The sequence below is a fragment of the Falco cherrug genome, chromosome 3 (genome assembly GCF_023634085.1).
Source record: "Falco cherrug isolate bFalChe1 chromosome 3, bFalChe1.pri, whole genome shotgun sequence".
NCBI lineage: Eukaryota > Metazoa > Chordata > Aves > Falconiformes > Falconidae > Falco > Falco cherrug.
In genome coordinates, this window is record NC_073699.1 from 58,862,907 (window position 1) to 58,885,015 (window position 22,109).

Sequence of the window (22,109 nt, forward strand, 5' to 3'; positions counted from 1 at the left end):
TGCAATATTCCATATAGGACTATTGTATCTTCATTGGAGTTTTATATTTTAGGTGCTTGTTGAATGTTTTTGATTGTATCCACTCCTTAAAAAGGAGCCCCTGTGTTCTCACTGGATGAGGGACTGTTGATGCCTTAGTCAATGTCATATCTCAGGGAAGTGCGCTGACATCTTCAGTCCTGTATCAGGAGGTTGGCAGAGGCTGCTCAGTCAGCATGAGAAAATTCTTAATTTTGCAGGCTTTTTCTGTAGAACTTGTTTACAGGATTTTTCAAGATGTCAGTTCGCATCAGTACAACAGCAAGATCTGGCAAAAGAGTATCTGTGTGCAGTTTTGCTGGTTTTTTTTCAGATTTCCAGATTAAAAAATTACAAGAGGAATAAAAGGCAACTGTTACTTACCACAGGTCAGGAAACAGTAATAAATGCCAAGCAAAGAAAATGCTTTAGATGATTTATTCATACTTGAGACTGTCCTTAGTACTAGTCTGGCCGTAGGGTACTATATAAAACATTACAGGTGCGAGGTCTGTTGTGCCCTACTCGCCTCCAGAGAGTGGACCTCTTGTGAACTCCAGTTCATAAGGGTCTCCCAGTTCCAGTATTTGCCTGAAGCAGATCGGATCACATGTCTGTCTACAGGATCATCGACTGTCTTGTCCCTCCATTCCAAAAGTCCTCATCAACAGCTTCATGATAACAAGGAGTCTTTGTGATGTGTGGTCTGTATAGTGTTTTCCCTAGCACCTCATGCATGAGATCAGTTGTAATTGGCAGTGTCTTACCTGATCAGCACTTCAGTCTTAAGAACCCTTTGCACAGGGCTAAGATTTAAAAGGCAAATGAAATTGCCTGTCATTCCAGTTTCACCTTCATTGAAATATTTACCAGTTTGGCAAGAGTCCAAAGCAGATGGAAAGACAGGTGGTGATGGAATGTGTAGAAATATTTTGGAAGAAGCAAGATGTATGGAATTTTGTTTCACTCTTCATACAATTCATATGAATGAATTCATATTTATTTAGAATAGTGAATGCCTTTGTATTAGTAGGAAACACATGGCCCTTCTGAGAACACAGCGCTAGCACACACAGGTGACTGTGCACCCAGATGAAAGTGCTTTGCTATTCTGCCTGGAAAAGAGCGTCTGGAGTCACGAGTTCAGCAAGGGGCATTACGTGACATTTGAAGTGCAGAGAGGGCACCAAAGTAATGGGCTTCACTTGACTAATAATGTATAGTGACTTACTGTCCTTTTCCCCCTCCCAGGGATTTGGCCCTCAGCTGTAAGGAAGCCATAGGGAAAGCTGCAGAGTAGAGTCACACGAGACAAGGAGAACTACAGTGAGAGGTTGCACTGTTCAGGCAAGTGTAGGTTTTTAAGAGGAAAACTACCACCTTGAAAGATATAAAATTGTACAGGAATAAACAAGAAACCAGAGAATGGCAATTCAGCATTGCTCAGGCTCTCTTCCAGCAACCAGCAAAACCCAAACTTTCTCACTGGTGCAGCTTATGACATGTCCAAACCTCAGTGCCGCACCTGAGGGACCATCAGCTCTCAGACTCTCATGGAGAGGAAGGCTAAATGGCAGTTTATTGAAAGGCGCAGGCACTTATATACAAGTAGCAGAGCCAGCCCCTTCGTGGGTGGTTTTCTACTTAGTTCCTACGTTTCTGTCACAACACATGATCTTCAGCATCACCACATCCCTATGCTACTACAATTCCCCCCTTCCATGCTAGCAAAGATACAACATTAAGTGCATTGGTGATGATGGTCAGTCATGTGAGCCAGCAAAACATACTGTGCCTCTACTGTGTCTAAGCGAGACTTAATAAATGCTACTAGTCTATTAAAAATGCAAGGTCCAAAAGTTAAAAGCAACATCAGAATAAGAGGACCAGCAAGACTAGGTAATAAAGTGGTTAGCCAGGGTGATTGGTTAAACCAGGATTCATACCCTGCTTGCTGCGCCTCACGTTCTCGTTTGCGCTGTAGCAAACCTTCACGCAATTTTGCTAGTGAATCTCTAGCTATGCGTGTGTGGTCCGCATAAAAGCACTCTTCCTGCAGGGCTGCACAGAAGCCTCCTTGTTGTAAGAAAAGAAGGTCTAGGCCCCGCCTATTCTGTACGACCACCTCCAATAACAAGGATAGGGATTTCTCTAGGGCTGAGATAGATCGTTCAAGTCTTTCTAAATCCTCATCAACTGCTGCACGCAAGGAGCTCCAGCCGTTCCATTGTTGAACTAGGGAGGTGATGCCAGTCGCTGTTCTGGTGATTCCAAGTGCCATGAGGGTTGCTACCGTTATGGCTGTTATCGGCTCCCTCTTGACCCGGACAGGTGATGGTTGTTTTTCCCAGTGTGCATATATGTCCTCCGAGGGATGATACAGAATCCTTGGCATAACTAAGACTTGGATACAAAAATCAGTGATGTTATTAAAAAGTTCAAGTGATACACACGGTACGAGGCCCTTCCTGGAACAAATCCACCACCCTCCTTCTCCGGGAATAATCCATTTGACGTTTCCACTAAAGGACTGTTGAGAGATGTTATAAGCACACAACGAGACCCAGCTCCTTTTCACCTGGCCCAGACAGGTTCCCTCCCCCCTGACCGCTGACATCATGAGGCCGATACTAGACTTCTCCCACTTAGATGAACCGGGGTCATCCTCCGTAGATAAATTATAGGTGCCATTCCAAGCAATACCTTCATAAAATGGGGATTTGATGTCATAGCAGAGCCAACAGGGGTTAGTGAGGTTTGGATTAGATTCATTCAAGGTCAAGTACATCATCTGCATCATAGACCAAAGGGGATAAGGGTCAGTCGCTTCGCGAGTTGTGTCAGGGGTGCAGGTCTGTGGGGGTAGAAGCCCTGAGATTACTACGTTGGGGCCTAGGGGCTGAGGTTGAGGGGTGTACCGTGGGGGTTCTTTTATGATTTTAATAAGGGTGCCCCTATCAGTACCTGATGTCCAAAGCATTACTCCCCAAGTTTTGCCAATAAACCAAGCTGGATTGGACGGGTTAGTGATGTTTATCCAGAGGTACCTACAATTCCCACGATGCCATACCGTCCCACCATCAGTTTTAGAAGGGGTCTTACAGCCAAAGGGACCTCACATTACCATAAGAAATCTATCAGGTTGACTCGAAGTCCATGCTGTGGCAATAGTTTTGCAACCCCAGTAGGCACAATAAAAATAACCACGGGAATTACAATAACTTCTACCGGGATTTGAACTTGGGCACCAATATGTATTCCTACCCCCAGTGTCCCATCTGCTACTGTTACTAGCACAATTTGGGGCTCGCCAACCGTCCAGTAGATCTGGGCCCATCAGCTGACAGACCGTGACATTGAAGGAGGGAGCACCCAGAGTCACTATAGATTGTAGTATTTGCGATTCTTGAAGTTGTATCAGTGTCCAGTTGTACGGGCAGTCACCGTTGACCAAGGACACCAAAACCAGTAGCAGTGCTAAAAAACTTCGGATCCCTCCTTTTCCCTGTTGTATGTCGGTTAAAGTCCTCCCTTTGTTAGTTCGATAGACTGTACCCTTGTCTTCCTTATCTAGCAGTGCTGAGTGTGTCCTTGATCTCGCTCCCCTTGGGCTGATGTGCCTAGGCAACCAGTCTACGTCAGGTAGTTCATTGCTGGCTGCGTTATCACACTTTTTTGAGTCCTCCTCTTCATCTGAACTAGATGAAGGGGGAATTGCCACGTCCAAATAACTCGGCGGCTGTTCTCGCTGGCACCATGTTTGGGTGTTATCCCCTGCTTTGTCTATTCTGCGCAATCTGTCTTCGCCTTGCCTAATAGCCTCCTGTAACCATTTTGCTGATATCCAATCCTTTTCCTTCTGTCCTTGCTCCTTTTCTAACTCTGCCAACCGTCCTTTATGTTCTCTATCCCGCACGCTACTTTCTTTTGCCTTACCCCTTTCCTGCTGTTCTTGTTCCTCAACTTTTAATCTCCGCATTAAATTTGCCAAGTCATCTGTTGGGTGTAAGTTCTTTTGTTCCCGCTTTGCATTCTTATTTTCTACCGGATAGCATTCCGTCTTTCTTTCTGATGGTTGGCTGTCCGGTAGATTACCCGGTGGACTAGGAGGAGGACTAGGAGGTTTAGAGTCCCCTGCTATTGAAGTGCCCACCTGCGATTCCCGACGTATTCCCGGAAGCCGAGGACGCTCCGTACCAAACATAGATGCTCCCATATTTCGCAGCCCATATTTGAGCCTGTTCACGGGCTTTTTTCATAGCACAACATATCTTACCCCAGGTTGAACCCCACGCCGTCGTGCCCGTTTTCTCAGATTCCCAAATTTCTTGTTCAAATTTTTCCCACAGTTCACAACACATAATATCTTGTGGGTTAACAATCAACCCTCTGCCCTTCATCCATAGGATGATTTCCGTTATATCTTTCCGCGGGCATTTTTCCCCTGCCTCCTTCACCCCTTTTCTCAATACCTGTACCACGGAATCAACATCAACATCTTTTTCTGGCTTCATTGCCCCTCCGGAGGTCCAGTGTCATCCAGCGCGCTGCCTCCCAGGATGACGTCAGGGTCACCACTTGATGTAGCTTATGACATGTCCAAACCTCAGCGCCGCACCTGAGGGACCATCAGCTCTCAGACTCTCATGGAGAGGAAGGCTAAATGGCAGTTTATTGAAAGATACAGGCACTTATATACAAGTAACAGAGCCAGCCCCTTCGTGGGTGGTTTTCTACTTAGTTCCTACGTTTCCGTCACAACACGTGATCTTCCGCATCGCCACATCCCTGCTACTACATCTCACCTGCCTGATTACCCAGAAGATAGTCTTCAGGCATTTTATAGTAGGTGCTGAGCACACAAATGCTTAGCCTAAAAGCTCTTTAAACCCTAGCTCTTCTGCATGTGCTACAGCAGAAATTGTGACGCATGCTTACAGAAAAAGTTGCCCACAGTGTGAAAACCAGGCCAATTGGTTACTGTGACACCATCTCAAAATCTGGAGTATGGGGCGATGCCTTGCCATTTAGACATCTAAATGACTAAGCAGTCAACTGGTCTTGCCTGGCCCCATTGGCTTGGACTCCATGGTGCCACTGCTACTTGAGCTGGTGATGAAGGCGCTCCCTGATGGTTCAGGAGAAAGCAGCCAGGGTAAGGGGAAAGTACTAAAAGCCAAGGTGATAGGAAGAGTAAAAGGAGGAAGCAGTCTTCCAGAGAAAAAGCAAGTAATATCAAATCAATATCAACTTGAATTGAAAAGTGTAATGTCCCACATATGTAGTAGGACTTCTTCTGTGACAACATACTTACGATGTTTTCCTATTTCTTACACCTCTTACAGGACAGAATGATTCTTTACAGAATCATTTAGGTTGGAAAAGACCTTTAAAAGCATCAAGTCTGTTAACCCAGCACTGCCAAGTCCCATCACTAAACCACGTCCCTAAGCACCGCATCTACACGTTTTAAACACCTCCAGGGATAGTGACTCTGCCACCTCCCTGGGCAGCCTGTTCCAATGCTTCACCATCCTTTCAGTGAAGAAATTTTTCCTATATCCAATCTAAACCTCCCCTGGCACAAATCGAGGCCATTTCATCTTGCCCTATCACTTCTTACTTAGAAGAAGACACCAACACCCTCCTTGTTACAGCCTCCTTTCAGGTAGTTGTAGAGAGCAATAGGTCTCCCCTGCATCTCTTCTCCAGGGTAAACAACCCCAGTTCCCTCAGCCACTCCCCATAAGACTTGTGCTCCACACCCTTCACCAGCTTTGTTGCCCTTCTCTGGACACACTCCAGTACCGCAATGTCTTTCTCATAGTGAGGGGCCCAAAACTGAACCCAGTATTTGAGGTGTGGCCTCACCAGTACGGGGCGGGGGGGACGGGGAGGGGGACGGACTGACGATCACTGCCCTAGTCCTGCTGGCCACACTATTTTGGATACAAGCCAGGATGCTGTTGGCCTTCTTGGCCACCTGGACACGCTGCTGGCTCATGTTCAGGTCCTTTCCCACCCCCCAGGCAGCTTCCCAGCCGCTCTGCCCCAAGCCTTAGTGCTACATGAAGTTGTTGTAACCCAAGGCCAGGACCCGGCACTGAGCCTTGTGGAACCTCATACAACTGGCCTCGGCCCATCGGTCCAGCCCGTCCAGATCCCTCTGCAGAGCCTGCCTGCCCTCCGGCAGATCAACCCTCCCCCACAACTTGGTGTCACCTGCAAACTTACTGAGGGGGCACTCGAACCCCTTGTCCAGATCATCGATAAAGATACTAAACAGCACTGGCCCCAGCACTGAGCCCTGGGGAACACCACTTGTGACCAGTCCCCGGCTGGATGTGACTCCATTCACCACCAGCTGGGCTCGGCCAGCCAGCCAGCTTTTAACCCAGCACAGAGTACACCTGCCCAAGCCATGGGCACCCAGTTTCTCCAGGAGGATGCTGTGGGAGACGGTGTCAAGGGCTCTACTAAGGTCCAGGGAGACACATCCACGGCCTTTCCCTCATCCGCTATAGGTAGGTCACCTTTTAATAGAAGGAGATCAGGTTCATCAAGCAGGACCTGCCTTTCATAACCCCACGCTGGCTGGGCCTGATCCCCTGGGTGTCCTGACATGCCACGTGATGGTGTTCAGGATGACCTGCTCCATAACCTGCCCTGGCACCGAGGTCAGGCTGACAGGCCTGTAGTTCCCTGGATCCTCCTTCCTGCCATTGTTGTAGATGGATGTCACATTGGCTATCCTCCAGTCATCTGGGACCTCCCAGTTAGCCAAATGACTAGTCTTATGACTTGTAAGAGTGCGGTTAGAGGGAGTTCTTCAGACATGGTCTTAAAAAAAAAACTTTGCAAGCATAACAGCAGCAGTATTCTATTAAAATATTAATGCTTGAAGACATTAATCTTATACTCCAACAGCTTTTCCACAAATGAAGAACTGTTTTCTCCCAACATGTATTTCTCAGATACATGTTTTCATGTACTCATTCAAGAATCATTCCTGTTTCTTCGTCTTTCAGGGGAAGAACATATTTAAGGTTTGGTCCGTCCTCATTCATTTCCCATGAGAGATGTGACTCTGGTATTCACAAGATGCAGTGTATTGCTATCAAACTTATTTCATGACCACTGCTCTTTTGGCTGCAGCCATTTGTCCCTAGTGGATGAATGGAAAGCTTTTCTTGCTAGTTCGCAGTTCGCTTTTCGCAGAGGCCTGGTATTGCCACATTTTCCCCCAAAGAGTTCTGCAACAGTCCTAGGAGAGCTACCAGGCTAAATCCTACAAGTATCCATCTGTTACAGATTTGCAAATAAGTTAAGATTGATTGACTTTATTTGATTGATTATTTTATTTTATAAAATCATTTTATAGAATAGAAATACAGAAGGATAAGAAATATATTTTAATGAAACTTATATAGTAAAAGCTGCTATGAGATCCTCTGTATAGTCTCGTACCAAGGCCAGAAGAATGGGCTAGAATCATTGTTAAAACTTAGGTAATAAATTTAGGGTTTGAAAGGTTTCTTTGTATTTGACTAGTCTTCTGTATGTAGAAAGTGTATTGAAATGTCAGAATATAAGATGAATGGAAACTGGGGAGAGTCGACTGGAACAGCTTGTAGTTACCTGCCAAGAAACCGTGAACTTTAGTAAAAGGTAATTCCGGCAGGGGGAGATCGCGACCACCGACTCATATACCACCTACCCAAATCATACCCCAGACCCATTTCTGGACCTTTCTAAGTTCTACTGCACAGAATCGGATATGGGAGGAGAATATGTTAATGATTTACAGGAAATATTATGATTATGCATGAATATTTAATGAATATGTATGAGTAACTTCTATATATGGTGTCTGATTTTGAGACTTGGTGTGCGTTGATTGTGAGAGGACTCACTCATGCACCCGGCCGTCAATAAAGAAGTGTCTGCTTAACTATATCACATTGGTGTCGATAAGTTCTTCATTCCGAGATTTTGGTAACACATCTAGTCTGATATCCTTCCAAATATGGCTCTGGAAAACAATGCAAAAAACTCAACAATGATCAGATATGGGATTATTTGTTTTCCAACTTAAACTCTTCCTACTCAGTAATATTTGGATTTTGTATGTCTCATGGTAATAATTTCTTTATTTATTCTTTCTAGCTCTTTATCTCCTTTGTATTCGTACAAAGAAAAAATGGTTTTGAAATGTCACTGAATCATTAAATCTCATTATGTGAAAACATTTCACAGTTCAGTGAAATGTTTTATGAAAAGTATACTTTCCTATTAGTTCTGCATGTTTTTTAATACAACTACATGTCTATTCTTCTTGCTTTATAAGATAGATTGGAAATTCTGGATTATCTTTCCTATTTTTATACTTTTAACCATAATTTCTTAGTTCAGAAATCCCAATTATGTTAGGCACACTTTCCACAATTAGCTATCTGTAGTCATCGGAGACATTATTTCATTAGATTTTAAATCAGTATGTCAGATTGTATTTTTGTTAACAAAGTACACAATGAACAGTAAGAATTTACATGAGTTTTACTCACAAAGCCCAGCTGACAGAGTTAATTTGGACCATAGGAGGGTGAATGAATGGTTCTTTGTCCCTCCCCCTCCTCCCTGTATTGCCCTCGATTTAAAAAAAAAATAATCTGTTATCACGTTGGTCAGATATCTCAGAACCATGGACTGTCTTTACAGTCCTCTCAACTTGATTATCTGGACTGTGTTTCACAAATTTTGTCACTTTAGTTGCTCATTCATTTTTTTCAAGTTACTGAGAAGTAAATGGAAAAAACAACAAAAACACCCCCCCCCCAAACTAGACAGCACTTCAGTAACCCACTTCTCCACATCTACCTCTGCTTGCACATTATGATGACAATTTACTGTTTGTTCCTATTCTATGATTTCTGTCTCTCAGTTTTATGAGTAATGATGCTGCTGGTTTGCACCTCAGCAGTTCTAGTGATGTCACTTTGTTTCATACCTCTGGGGTTCTCACTGAGGTACTTTCTGTAAGGGGCCATGTTAAAGGTCTGTGGAGTTCTAAATGCAAGATGCCACAGCCTCCTCTTCTTAGATACAAAACCTTTATTACCTTAAGGAAGAGCAGCACTTTTTGTTAGAGAACTCTGAATTTGTAGTTTTGTACCTACTAAGCATACATAGGCAGTAGCATCCAGCATCACGCAATAGACTGTACCACTGCACCTACTAGAAGGGCTGTGTGCTTTATTCGAGTGAAGACACTGATTTTCATTACATTTCTAGAAAATACTTACCACCTAAAAATGTCCAGTGCTGGAACTTAGTTCATATTCTCCCTTAATACAAAGAAAGCAGATACTTAATTTATTCCTCGAATGAAAAAATTAGATACAAGTAGTGATACCAAAGACTTAAACAATTTAGTTAGAATGAAGAAAGAACAATCCTCCACTCTTTTGCTGATGTCACAAGGTCGGGAAACAACAGACAGTGAAAAGAACACTAAGATAAGTCATGCAAAAGAAGCTTTCAAGTGAGGAAATTCTGGCCACAAGAGGAGGTGAGCTGAGAAAGTGTCGCTATCCACAAACACTAATGGAACATTAGTTGAAAGCACGACAGAAGTAATTGTGGTAGTGGAAGATCATGACTTGCAACTCAAATAGTTCCCCCCCACCTCCACTCCCCCCCCCCCCCCCACGAAAGAGGGCAAAATCCCACCTGCATAGTTAGTAAAAAGCTTCAATAGCGCCGTCTCCGAGGATGTGCACTAATTTGCATTAGAAGCAAGAAACGTGTAACCAATCCTGTGTGAATGAAAATGAATATGCAATGTTCTATGAATATGCAAATACTCTACTATATATATATATAGGTATATAGTGTATACCCTCGAGTAGCGCAATGTACATGTTAGGAGGAAAAATCCCCCATGCACCCAGTGTTGCAATAAACCAATCAGCTTTCTAAATTATCATTCGGTCTAGAGAGTTTTCTTGGTTATGATTTTTGGTAATAGCAGGACATAATAGTAAACACATTCTCACACACACAAAAAATCCACATTCCTAAGCATCATCTGAAATATCAAATGGCAAGATGAACAAATTATTGGTAACTCGACTGCTACTATTACTGTTGAAAAATAACATGATATATGACTTTAAAATCCAGCAGATCAATATAAGCAATTTTCCTTTTTCCAGCAAAGGAAGTTATTCTCCATAAGAACTGAAATGGATTACTCAGTTATAGAGTATATATAGAACAAAATACTTCATAATGCAGAATTAGAACTTTGCAACTGCAGGCACTCTTTAAGCCAGCTTGCAGATGGGCTGAATAACGAGGACCTTATTTCCATGCAAGTGAAGTGCCTGCATTTCAGTTAGAACCATCCTCACCCGCTTGGTGTATTCATTTTGAAATCAGATGCAATAATTCACCAGGTTTTTTTCCCCGAAGCAGTTAGCATTCTAAAATGGAAGTGCTATCTCAAGTCCAGAAATACTTTACAAATACGCTGGAAAACAAAAATCTGTTTAACGAACTCATAAAGAGGTTTGATACATCCTTCCAAATTTCATCAAGTCACCGCTTAGAGGGGCTCTGAGTCATAGCCTGTATAAAAACTCTCATGAGATCCTTCATCTGTTAACCGGGTAGTAGAAATGCTCTTTGTTCTCACAAAACTCCAGAGTGCTCAGTTCCACTACGCAATTTCCTTTCTTATCGTGTAACTGCACCGATACGGAAAATAATGTAGCAAGAAACCTAAAACTCTGTCACAAGACCTCAAACTCTGCCGCAAGTAGGAATGGCACCGACAATGGGAACCATCAGTAGGCAGGCAGGAGCCCCATTGTCCGAGGAGGGGGCTGTTAGCACTGATGCAGATGAGCTCAGGGATAAGGAGCCTTCTGACAAAGACATGCTAACTGTGAAAAGAAACGAATGGTTGAAGAAGTAAGACTCAAGGATACTAGGAGTATGCGTAAAAGAAGGGTAAAGGTAATTGTGGTAGTGGGAGATCGCGACCTCCTCGTCAAGTGGCCCCCGCGAGGGGAGCAGATGCCCCGCGCGGGGAGCACGCATAATGATTAATAAAGAGCTGTACCTTTACATCGGAGCGGGAAAGAAACTGGCCAGTAATGAGTTAGGAGGCGCAGACTTCGGTCAGAACTAACCAACTTAAGTGTACGAATGTGCACCGTGAGTTGAACTAGGCGTGCAAGTTAGGAGGAACGATCCCCCTGACCCGCTTTACAACCTTCCACGGGTTGTGAGATGTTTCCGCAAGTCACCATGAACCTCTGCTCTTGCATTTTTTTTTCTGTTTGGGTTTTTTTCTGCTATTCACCAATTCGACTGTTGTACAAACTTCCCCCACATGCCATCGCAATTCTTCCCTTTCAAAGCTAAGTGTCCTTAAAAAAGAAGCAGCTGCACTCTTCCGAGCATTCCTGTTCATGCCTTTTCTAGACAAGCAGGGCAGAGTACATAGGAGGAGGACTGTATTCCTTTGGACAGTTTTCTGTTTCGTTTTGTATTCTTATGGTAAGAAGACTACACCCTATGTACCCCTTGAGCACTACTAAATGAGAGCTCAATGAACATGCAATTTTGCACCAAGAAAGCTTGAAAGTAATTAATTTACAACTGGGGGGGTGTACGTGTGTATAATCTTTTTAGAGGGCCTGAAGGTCAAAGATCAAAGTGTCCAGCCATATATGTCTTCTAGATCTCAAGCTGTACAAGCAGTTATATCACAGTGAAAATGTCACCCTCGAATTAAAGAGGGACTACAAATAAAAATGTTGCCACTTAACAACATTTATGTATTCTTAGACCAGAGGCGTCTCTCAGAAATGACAGCAAATACTGAGGCAACTCTTTTAACTGTTACACACAACTGACAGTACTGGAAGACTATGCATAAACTCCATGTAAGAACACAGCAGGGAAGAATGAACTGCAAGTATGACAAGAACACACAAAACTGAGAACACATTGTTCCTCTGAGTTAACCACCTCAGGAGCATTAGCTGCACCTTCCAAAAACCCTGACGCATAAATCACAATTTTTGAATTTCTTTCTCCAAGCTCGTTTATGAAGTATGCCCCAATTATGTCCCTATTACGACAGAGGAAAAGTTGTTAGTTTACCCTACATTGAGTAACACATCAAAAGATCCTGAGTTTCCTGATAACAATGTTTTGCTGGTGCTTAAAGAGGGTAAAGACTGTATTTCTTGAATGATTTTATGTCAACGGCAGCTTTGCTGCTACTCTACTCCTACTGCTCCTCTATAGTGGCACAAGAAAAGTCATTTGGGTCCTGCACATACAAAAATACTCAAGAACTTTACCGCGTTTCACGTTTTAAATACATTTTTTAATTGAAGTCTTAAATTTAAGACTGAAGACACTACACCAACTCATTCCTTCAGAGGAGGAAAGTGCTTCACGCATTAAAGACCAAAAAGAATAACCAACGGCTCATGGATCTCGATCGCCCGGTTTGTTTTAAGGCAGACGAACTAGGCCTCCAAGCGCCCGCCAGGCGACGGCCACCCTCACCGCGCCCCGCGGAAACGGCAGCGGGCGGCGGCCTCAGGCGCGTCAACCGTCGCAGCCGGCTCGGGCGCAGCACGCGGGCCCACTCGCCTGCGCCACGCCTGCGCCACGCCTGCGCCACGCCTGCGCCACGCCTGCGCCACGCCTGCGCCACGCCTGCGCCACGCCTGCAGCTGCAGCGCCGCGCCCCAAATGCGCCCCGCCCCGCCCCGCGGCGAGGGAAGTGACGTAACACGTTGGGCGGGAACTCGTTCCGAGGTCGCGGCGCTGAGGAGCGCTTTCGCTTGCAGCCCGCGCCCCGCCCCCGCCGTCCCTTTCCGGGCCGCCCGCCTGGCTCCTCCCCCCTTCCCCAGCCGGGGCTTCCGCGCGCGCGCCGGGCAGCGCCAGGCGGGGGAGCTCGCGGGCCAGGCAGTAGGTACCGCCGTTGCCGCCATTATCACTACGGGACGGTTCCCCGTCTCCGCGGTTTCCCAACATGGCAGCAGCGGCGGGAGGCAGCCGCGGAGCTTGCAGGCCGGTGTCGCTGACGCCTCGCGGCAGCAGCGACCGCACCGTGTTTCTCTTCGACCGGCGCCAGGAGCAGGCGGACCCCGACGAGAAAGTGCTTAGCTACGGCAAGGACAGCTACCGCGGCTTCCGCAATGCCGTCTGCCAGGTGCAGGGGGCGGGGGGGGTCGCGGCAAGGGCGACGGCGGCGGGCGGGACGGCGGGGCCGGCCGCGCCGTTAACGCTCCCCCCCGGCGGCGGGGGCAGGCGCGGCCGAGGGGCGCTAACAGTCGCCGCCGACGTTCCACCCGCCCGTGTGCGCGGCCGGGCCTCGCGGCGCCGGGGGTTGACCGGCACGTGCCGCCGCCTCACGTGCGAGGGGGGCCCGGCCCCGGCCGGGGGCCGTTGGGCGGCCGCGGGCGGAAGGGAGAGGCCGCCTCTTCCGCCTGCCGGCGGGGGGCGCGGGCCGCGCCCGCCTCCCTGCCCCGAACTTTCTTGCCGGGACGGGCGGACGGACGTCGAGGAGGGGTCGCGCCCGCTGCCTTGGCGTCCCCTTCCCCCGGGCTCCGGGCCCGCCGCGCCGCCAACGGCCGTGCGGGGCGGCGGCGGGAGCTGCCCCTGGCGGCGGGCGGGAAGAGCGCGGGCGGCTCGCGAGCTCCCTCGCGCGGGGAGCTGGCGGCGGCGGCGCGGAGCCGCGTCCTCGGGCACGGTGCAGCGCGGCGGGGGCCGGACCGGCGGGGGCTCTGCTGGCGGCGGCGGCGATGAGCGCCGTTCGCTTCCCGCCCTGAGCCCCGTAACTGCCTCTCTGCGGAGCCGGCGGCCGTGGCAGCCGTTCGAATGCTTTCCCTGGCCGGGTCTTTGCGGGCTCGCGTACCCTGTCAGTCCCCTTTGCGTTCGTTACGAGCAGCGAGAACTTTCCCTGTCTTCAGGCCTCCTGGCGGTAGAGGTCGCCTTCTGCGCGCCGGCGGTTTGCTTTAGTTTGTTAGTGATACCAGTAGGCATCGCTCACTTCCCGCCATGGTTTAGTTTTCTGAGGGAGTAATAAATGCTATAAAGCTGCTCGTTGCCTGCGTGTGTTTTATATTGTGAAGCGCACAGGAAAATCAGCTGTCAACTATGCGCTGATTTAGTCTGATAAAACATCCTGTCTTAGTTTCTTTATCCAGTGTAATTTGCACTTTGTTGTCTAGGATGTAAATTCTTGGGGGAATTTGCTTCACTTGTTCTATGTCTGGATAGAGTTTCATGTAATGGTTTCCTACTGCCACGTAAGCTTTGAGTTATCAATGTCCGCAGGAGTAGCTGTCACACATGACTGCCTCCTTGCACAGTTCTGCTTCAGTCTTCAAAATGGCATATTCATATTCCATTAGAGGTGCCAAGTCTGTTACTCGGCAGTAACATGGCTATGGAGTGTTAGCGCATCCATTGATCTGATCAGCAGCCCTAAAGTTCAGAAGACTGGAAGAAACAAGTAACTGAGTGAAATAAAGAAATCGGTACACTCTGTGCCAGGGGTCCTCAAACTTTTTAACCAGGGGGCCAGCGCGCAGATGAAGTGGCAGGCAGCCATCTGCGGCTGCTTGGTTTCTCCCCCCCCGCCCAACCCTGGGCAGGGGGGTTCTGTAAATACCGGGGGCCGGATTGAGGACGCTGGGGGGCCGTATCCAGCCCGCAGGTTGTAGTTTGAGGACCCCTGCTCTATGCAGTGCAGTGTAACATTCTGAGAAGTTAGTGGGGTGGGTTCATGGCCTTGTAAGGACCAACTTCCTATTTAATGGTGCATCATTGTAGGGTTGGTGTCTCCTATGAGGAAATATGAGTATTATGTGATTTCCTCCAAGAGTTGCCTTAATGGATCCCATCTCAACTGTGTCTAGTGGATGAATTGCAAAGATACTTCATATTTTCAGTATTCAGGGAAAATACGTTGATGATTAACCCATCTTTTTTCTTAGCTTTTGTAATTAATTGATGGGCTGAGGTTAACACTGATTTGCAACTTGTCACAGACAAGGGAGTCTTTCTTTTCGTGGCTTTTTTTATATATGCTGTGCACTCCAGTGACTTCTGTTTCTACGCATCCTCATGGTGTTCAGTAGTTCACTGAGCATTTGGCATATTTGCAGTCTGGTACAGAAATAAGCCGTAATCACAAGATGTAGCAAATCTTGGGTACAAACAGCTTTAGAGTTTTCTTATCTTAAAAACATACTGACATTGTGAGGTCGGTACTTTAATGCCAGTAGCCAGACTGCTCAGATGTGCAACATAGCATTTGAGAAGTCTGGCACTGCAAAGCAGAGCTTGATGTGTTTGGATTTGGTGCCTGTGACAGTAAAATTTTAAGTATAGTTTCTTACCATGTCGACACCATAATCTCTGTTGCCAGTCCTGGTGGCTGTTTTGGGGTGTTAAGGATAATAGTCAGTGCTTTTATGAACTTGTGCAACATGAAGCTCACATGATCATTCCCTTAGAGAAAGGCCTTCACCGGTATCGTGTTGACTATCTGTGAGTTCAGTCAGAGGCATCTAATTTCAGTTGGTGACTCTCTGTGCCTAAGAGATTTCATTATATGTGGGGCATCTAACTCTGAAAGTGTGCTGGGACAGACGGTTTGACAAGACCAGTAAGTGCTGGTACAGTGAAAAGTATGCAGGCTGAGGTCCAGGAAGTTTGATGTCTCCCACACCCGCAGTGTACAGGTTCTCATTAGGCTTCTTGAAGAATGATCTGGCATCTTGATACCTCTGGGAGCTTTGTGCATTTGTGTTTCTCAGTGTGTTGTACTCCAAAGTGCTGGATTTCTGGTATCTTGAAAGTTGCTGCTAACTACTTCCAGGAAAAAACATGGTGAACGCATTAGGCACCTGAGTGGAACAGCCTTTCCCCACTTCATGGTGCTGAAAATGTGTCAGAGAAGTGATGAAAGTTCAGGAAGAAAGATTATTTTAATAAGCAAGTTTTGAACTGTTCAGAGATGAAGTGGAATGTTGTACTTGCTTTTTTCCAATTAAAGCTACTAGATACCATCTGAGTGCTTGATCAGGCAAATGCTGCATATCTAGTAGGGTTGTTTCCATGAGTATCCTGTCTGGTGGCTCAGCCTCACTACAGGCTCAGCTTTAAATCAACTTTCACTGGCAGTTCATCATGCAACTGAATGATTCTACTGTAGTAGCGAAGGTGTGTGTATGTTTTCCTGTCTGCCAGCAGGCTGTGGGGGTGGTAATTTCTGGCAAGGGCGCCAGAAATACTAAGCTATTGGAACTGTTCCTGCTGTGAAAAACTTCCTGTGATGTAAGAGAATTCCTTTGGATATAACTAGATGTGTAGGAGTCAAAGGAGAATGTAAATGTGAATAAATAATGAAGTTAAACCTGATGGCAGTATCTGATGATTCTGAGCTGAAAATAACTTGAATGCCTGAAGGCATGGTCTTAGGGTGCTGTTTTCCTGTTTGTGTAGTAAAATAACTGATTCTTGAGAACAAGAGATTCGGCCACTGAGAGGTTGATCTAGGAGTGATTCGTGGCCTCTCTGTAGTCATATAAAATGTTACTCCATTATTACTAAAATAGTCTTTATTAATTTTTGAGACTGGGGTTTTTTGTTTTGGAAGCAAATAGCTGTCACCTTGTGAAATTTTTTCACTGCCCCTTAACAAGTTCATGCATGGCAGTGTGGTTGGATGTAGCTTTATATACTGAGAAATTAGCCTTTCCTTCTGAGTGTGTGTGTGTGTGTGTAAGTTGTGTTGTTGTTTTTTTTTAGTGGGTTTTTTTTTAATATTAAAGCAGAAACCTCCTAATAAACAATGATCTATGTGCTTGATTATTCCATTTGAGCACTGTCAAGCGTATGTGGCAGAGTCATGTAACTTCAGTCCACAGAACCATGAAGTTTAAGTGAATAAGTGAATTAAATATGGAGTTTTATCTCTTCTTGGGATTGCTATTGCTTGTACACCTTGCTGTTGTCTTGTATTAGATATATGCCCCACTGCTTGTCCTGATGTTGAGCATATAACTGGAAAATACTTACCTGCAGTGAGCAGAATGGAGCTAAACTTTGTTGGCAGCTTTTCCTAGATCTTTTGCTCACATTGTCCAGGTACACGGTGAAGCTGGTGCATTCCAGTTTGCTGCTAAGCTCATAGGAATCCTTCCAGGCACTTAAGAGAAGTCATAGTCCTTTTAAAGCAGAAAAGTATCTGTGTTGAAAACAGCACAGAAGTTTTGCTATGTGTGAAGGGGGTTTTGGGAGGCTTTGAGGTGAAGTACCAGTCTGAGGAGAGCTGGTGTTACTACTTAAATGGGAATTGAACGCGTTGCTAAATGCTGCTTTAATTCTTATGAAACTTCATCATTGTTGTGACCTCCTTGTTTGAAGAAATATATAGGAAGTATAGATCTGTAATTTGTATGGAAAGTAAATAACTGTAATTCAAGTAAATACTCAAAATTCAGACATGGCAATAAACCAAAATATTTTGCTTTTGATCTTTTGTCACATCTTTTGTTGAGATTCCCATTGTATCCTAACAGTCTACCTAGTATTTAAACAGATGATCTTGCCAGTATATCAGTAAGCTAAGAAGCAAAAAAGGATGTTCATTGAGGGAATATGGAGAAGAAGCATAGCTGTGGTGGAAACTCAAGAAATAAGTGTAAATATTTTTTTTGTGAATATTTGCTTGCCAGTGCCTAATGAATAATGTCTAATGAAATTATTTGAGATCAGTGAAAAGATATTAGCAACTTCTGGTGTTTGTAGCACCAGAGGGTAACTCTTAAATGTATTTGAGGTATTCAGATTATTTCCTGAGATAACTGTTCTGATAAATTTGCTCAATAAAAGTACTTCCATTCTTAATGATGAAATCAATCCATCTTGCAATAATTATATTTTTATATTATGAACCTATGTTCATTTACTCACTTCCCAAGATTCTGTATAATTGGAAAGTAAAAATAGATTTGTAAACATTACATGTGTGCAGGAAACAAGTTTTTCCTTGATTCTTAAATAAACTGTTGGAGGTACTGTAAGGTAAGTGTAAGATGCAACAATATTGTGAGTTTTTTTCCAAAACTTGTATTGTATTTCAGGCTTCACTGGAATGCTTGTGTATTGTCATGTTTGTTACTGACATTTCTGTGGGAAGAAAGATGCAGTTTGCATACCTTTGTGCACTTAGTTACTATCTTACTATGTGCTTACTGATTTGGAAGCTTTGTTGTTCTTAAGTTCCTGCTCAAATCTGAGTGCTGGCAGTATGGTCAAATGCAGAGTATCTGCATTCCCTCAGCATTAGTTACCCAGGTGCACCTTCTTAGGTGTGACCAAATACTTTTTGCTTTTGAAGAGTGGCTTTGGAATTCTTGTAATTTTAACTAAAGTGATGCCATACAAAGTATTTTCATGGTGGAAACTGTATGGAGTTGATGTCAAAATTTTGGCTGATAGCTGCACTCGTTAATATTTGTGGTTGTGCTTTTAGACACAGTAGCTTATGAAGGTCTGTGAAAGTATTTGTCTAGACTCCGAACAAGTCTAGTGATGACCGCGTGCTCTTTGCATGAATTCTAGGGTGCCCAGCTTCTTTCTACTTGTTAAGTCTTGCAAATCTTGAAAAGATGTGTGAGTTACCTAGATCTATGAAATCTTGTCCAGAACAATGAGTTATATGGCTTCTTGTGATGCAATGTCCCTCTCTTCTTGTCCCCGTTTTTCCACCAAAATTACCGTAAAGCTTTACTTTAAGGTACTGCATAAAAACTTCTTCTATTACTGGATCATGTGACAGGCAGCAGTGTTCTTAGTGTTTCTGTTGAACCATCTGTTCACATCCTAACACCTTTTCATGGTATCTTTTTGTAAATATTTAGAAGTGTATCAACTGAACTTCTGAAAGTAGTGAAGCTTTTAGGTAGGACAAGAGAAGATGACACATAAAAGTTCTGCAAATGTCATCTTCTGTAATTAGTTCATTAGATGGAGATGACTCCATCAATAAAGGATGGCTGGAAAATGTTTCAGAACACTGGTGTTCACTACCGGGTTTTGTTTGTAGGTTGTCTCTAGTGACCATGTGCCCAGAAGAAAAGGGCTACTGGGTGTTCTTTTGTTTCTGTAATATACAGCTCTTTGCTTTGAGCTCCAAGAAATGCTTAGAAATAATTTCTGTGTTTCTTCGAATACAACTGCTTTTCTAGACACTTTTGGATCCCCTTTCTGTTGGTGTCCAAAGATCATATACTCTGTGTATATCTGTGTATATCATGTGCTCTGACATTAGGCAAGCTCGTTCAGATTATGATTAAAGATTATTGTTATCATACTTGCTCTGCTGCCATGAGTGCTCAGTACCAGATCTTTGCTACCAGATCCTCAGCAGGTTATTGTCATGTTGAGGCTAGCTGACCCAACAGTGGACTGGAAAAGTTTATTTAATTAGCACTCTTATGAGTTACATTCGGTTGTTCTCAACTTCCAGCAAAGTTTTTGTCTCCGCTCTATCTGCTTATAACTTAGGTTTTGTATTTGCTGATTTGTGTGAATGACTTTAGTGTTATGTAGTTGTATGAATAACTGAGATGATACAAATATCTCAGTATCCACAAGCACTACTGAAAGACAGTTCTTGGTTTGAAAATCTGTGATTTGAGAATAAAATCCTTTTTCCTTATAGTTTCATTAATTTGTTGATCTAAGAGGTTTTCTCTAAATCTGAACTGATAATTTTAAATGTGACATAAAGCAGTATAGCTAACTGATAAATGTGTATCTTTAGGTGAAAAATTAGCAAATAGCATGGGACATTGAGTTAATCGCATACAAAGTTACAGAAGGCTGCAGGCCTCTTAGAGTTTGTATGTGGTATTTAGGTTTCTTTTTTAGATTCCTGAACAAGTTCCTGCAAAGGAGTGAAATACTCCAAGTAAAGCTGTATTGCTTTTTATCACATTAAGTAGCTGAGTTGTGTTGATAAGTCTTGTGAAAATGAGCAGCTGTAACGTAAAGAAATCTGTCAATGGCATTTTCAATGCTGTCCATTTAACTAATACAGTTCAGGTCCCGTTTAAGAGGTTTGCACTGGCAATACAGTTATATTAGCCAGAAAACTATTTCGGAGCTAGGTGCCACATTGTGGAAGGCAGCTGCATGGCTGTTAATTCTCTGTTATCCCTTGGTTACCTCACCAAGCTCTGAAGCACATTCTTTACAACATTCTTGTGCATCTGCCTGCTGGGAACGGTTACTATAGGAGGAGGAGGCAGAGAATTTTTAAACGTATGGAAGTTGCTTGTTGTAGGGATCAACTGTTTGTGTTGGAAAAGTTTGGATTGCAAGGGGTTAAATGTTTTCTCTAAAGATACTGTTTTTTGGTTTCACTATTTTGTGTCAGTCACGTGTGAGACTGTTCATTCCTTCAGTTTGAAAAGTCAGCACCAGAAATTACTAGCTCATGGTAATAGCCTTGGAGGACCACTGGAAGCAGACCAGTGATTCTGTGCTTACATTGTGTTACTTCACTTACTACTTCAAGCCTATCCATGTTATTGCAAGCTGTGGTGGTATGCACGTGAAGTTGAACGTTTGGTTGTTGAACAAAAATAGATGGTAGATCTAGAGGTGAAATCTATGCTGACTTCATGTGAAGTGTTCTAGTTGGGTTACTAGCCAGGTAAGCCTCACAGTGTGCGTTCACATCAAATAGCAGCAAAATTTGCTTTGGTGCTTATGTGCTCATATGTGAAAGCGAAAAGAAACTGAGGCCTCTTGGGAAGGAGTCTTAGCTGCTGAGGAGTTGTCTGTGATTTGTGGGCTTGTGTTCTGTTTTGAGAGTTTTGGGGGTTTTTTAGTTTATAAAGAAAACCTGCAACTGAAGCAAGTATATAAATTGAACCTTGCTTCTTGGTTCAGATTTCAGGGTTAGAAAGATTACAGTTCATTCATGCTGTCATACATTGTACCTGTAAATTGTTTCACTGAAAGCTTCTTGGGCATCTGGCATTTGTTTGGCTGTTTTAAGCTCTTATAGCATTATCTTGATCTCGTGTCATAAACATCCACCAACAAATTGAGAGATATTAGCTTTATTTATGTATCATGAAATATAGGCAGCGCTCCAGACTGAGCCTCCAGTTTATAAAGAATGCATTTCTTTTGTTTGAACAAAGACAGCTTTTTGGCTAATGTATCACTTCATAGGTAAAATGACTGACATCCTGCTGTGGCAAAACAGGCTTGACTCAGGGAATTTTTCTTAATTTAACTGACTGTAAATTAACACAAACTTTTGATTATTGATTGGGGGGGGAAGCTAATCTGTCATACGTCTCTCTCCCCCCATTCCTAGTCTAAGCTTCCCTTGTTCATCCTGTGCACAACGCTCAGTCAAGCCCAATTCCTTTGGTTAGGCAACAGGCAGTACAAGAGGTCAGGGTGGCCACGTGCAGGGTTTCCTGTGCTGCTCTTTACCAGTTTTCTTCTGCTCTGGTGGCTTGTCCAAAGGTCACAGCCCTGTGGGAATAGGAGGACAGAGCAGGGAAATTCCCTGCCCTGACATGGATCTACCATGGGCCCCAGCACCTTCGGGGCCATCCCTGCGCTAGCATGGAGCACATCCTTTCCATTTGTCTGTCACAAGCAGTGTCTTCTCTGTGGCTTCTCCATGATCTCATTTATTTCTTCCCCAGTATGTTTGAGCAGAAGCACCATGTGCCCTTCTGGTTGAAATTTTGGCATGCAGTGGGCTGCTCCATCAGTTTGAGCACTATCTGGCACTGACTGTGTCTTGCTCAGGGCAATTCATGGCCTCCTCCTGCACTGGTCACCCCTACAGCTCTCTGGCGCCAAAACCCTGCAGTGTAACTCACCACACCTTCAAATGTACCTTAGCAAACAAATTGAATGGCTTTTACTAAACAGCTATGGGTGTTTTCCCAGATTATTCAAAAATTTGGTTCATCATCTATACTTTTTAGCTTTTAGGTAGCTTTTTTCTCTTT

The 22,109-nt window shown here is 44.5% G+C and overlaps 1 protein-coding gene across 2 annotated transcripts in view; it reads left to right on the plus strand.

Annotated features, from left to right (window-relative positions):
* The first annotated feature begins 12,968 nt into the window (after nt 1-12,968).
* The window catches only part of SMCHD1 (structural maintenance of chromosomes flexible hinge domain containing 1), a 91,018-nt gene continuing 81,877 nt past the window's right edge, over nt 12,969-22,109 (plus strand). Inside the window, exon 1 of one of the 2 annotated variants that reach the window (XM_055704136.1) lies at nt 12,969-13,258. In XM_055704136.1, coding sequence (XP_055560111.1) covers nt 13,079-13,258 — 180 coding nt within the window. In that variant the 5' untranslated portion in view covers nt 12,969-13,078. The remainder of the gene's footprint in view (nt 13,259-22,109) is intronic. The other variant, XM_055704135.1, reaches the window with a different exon arrangement.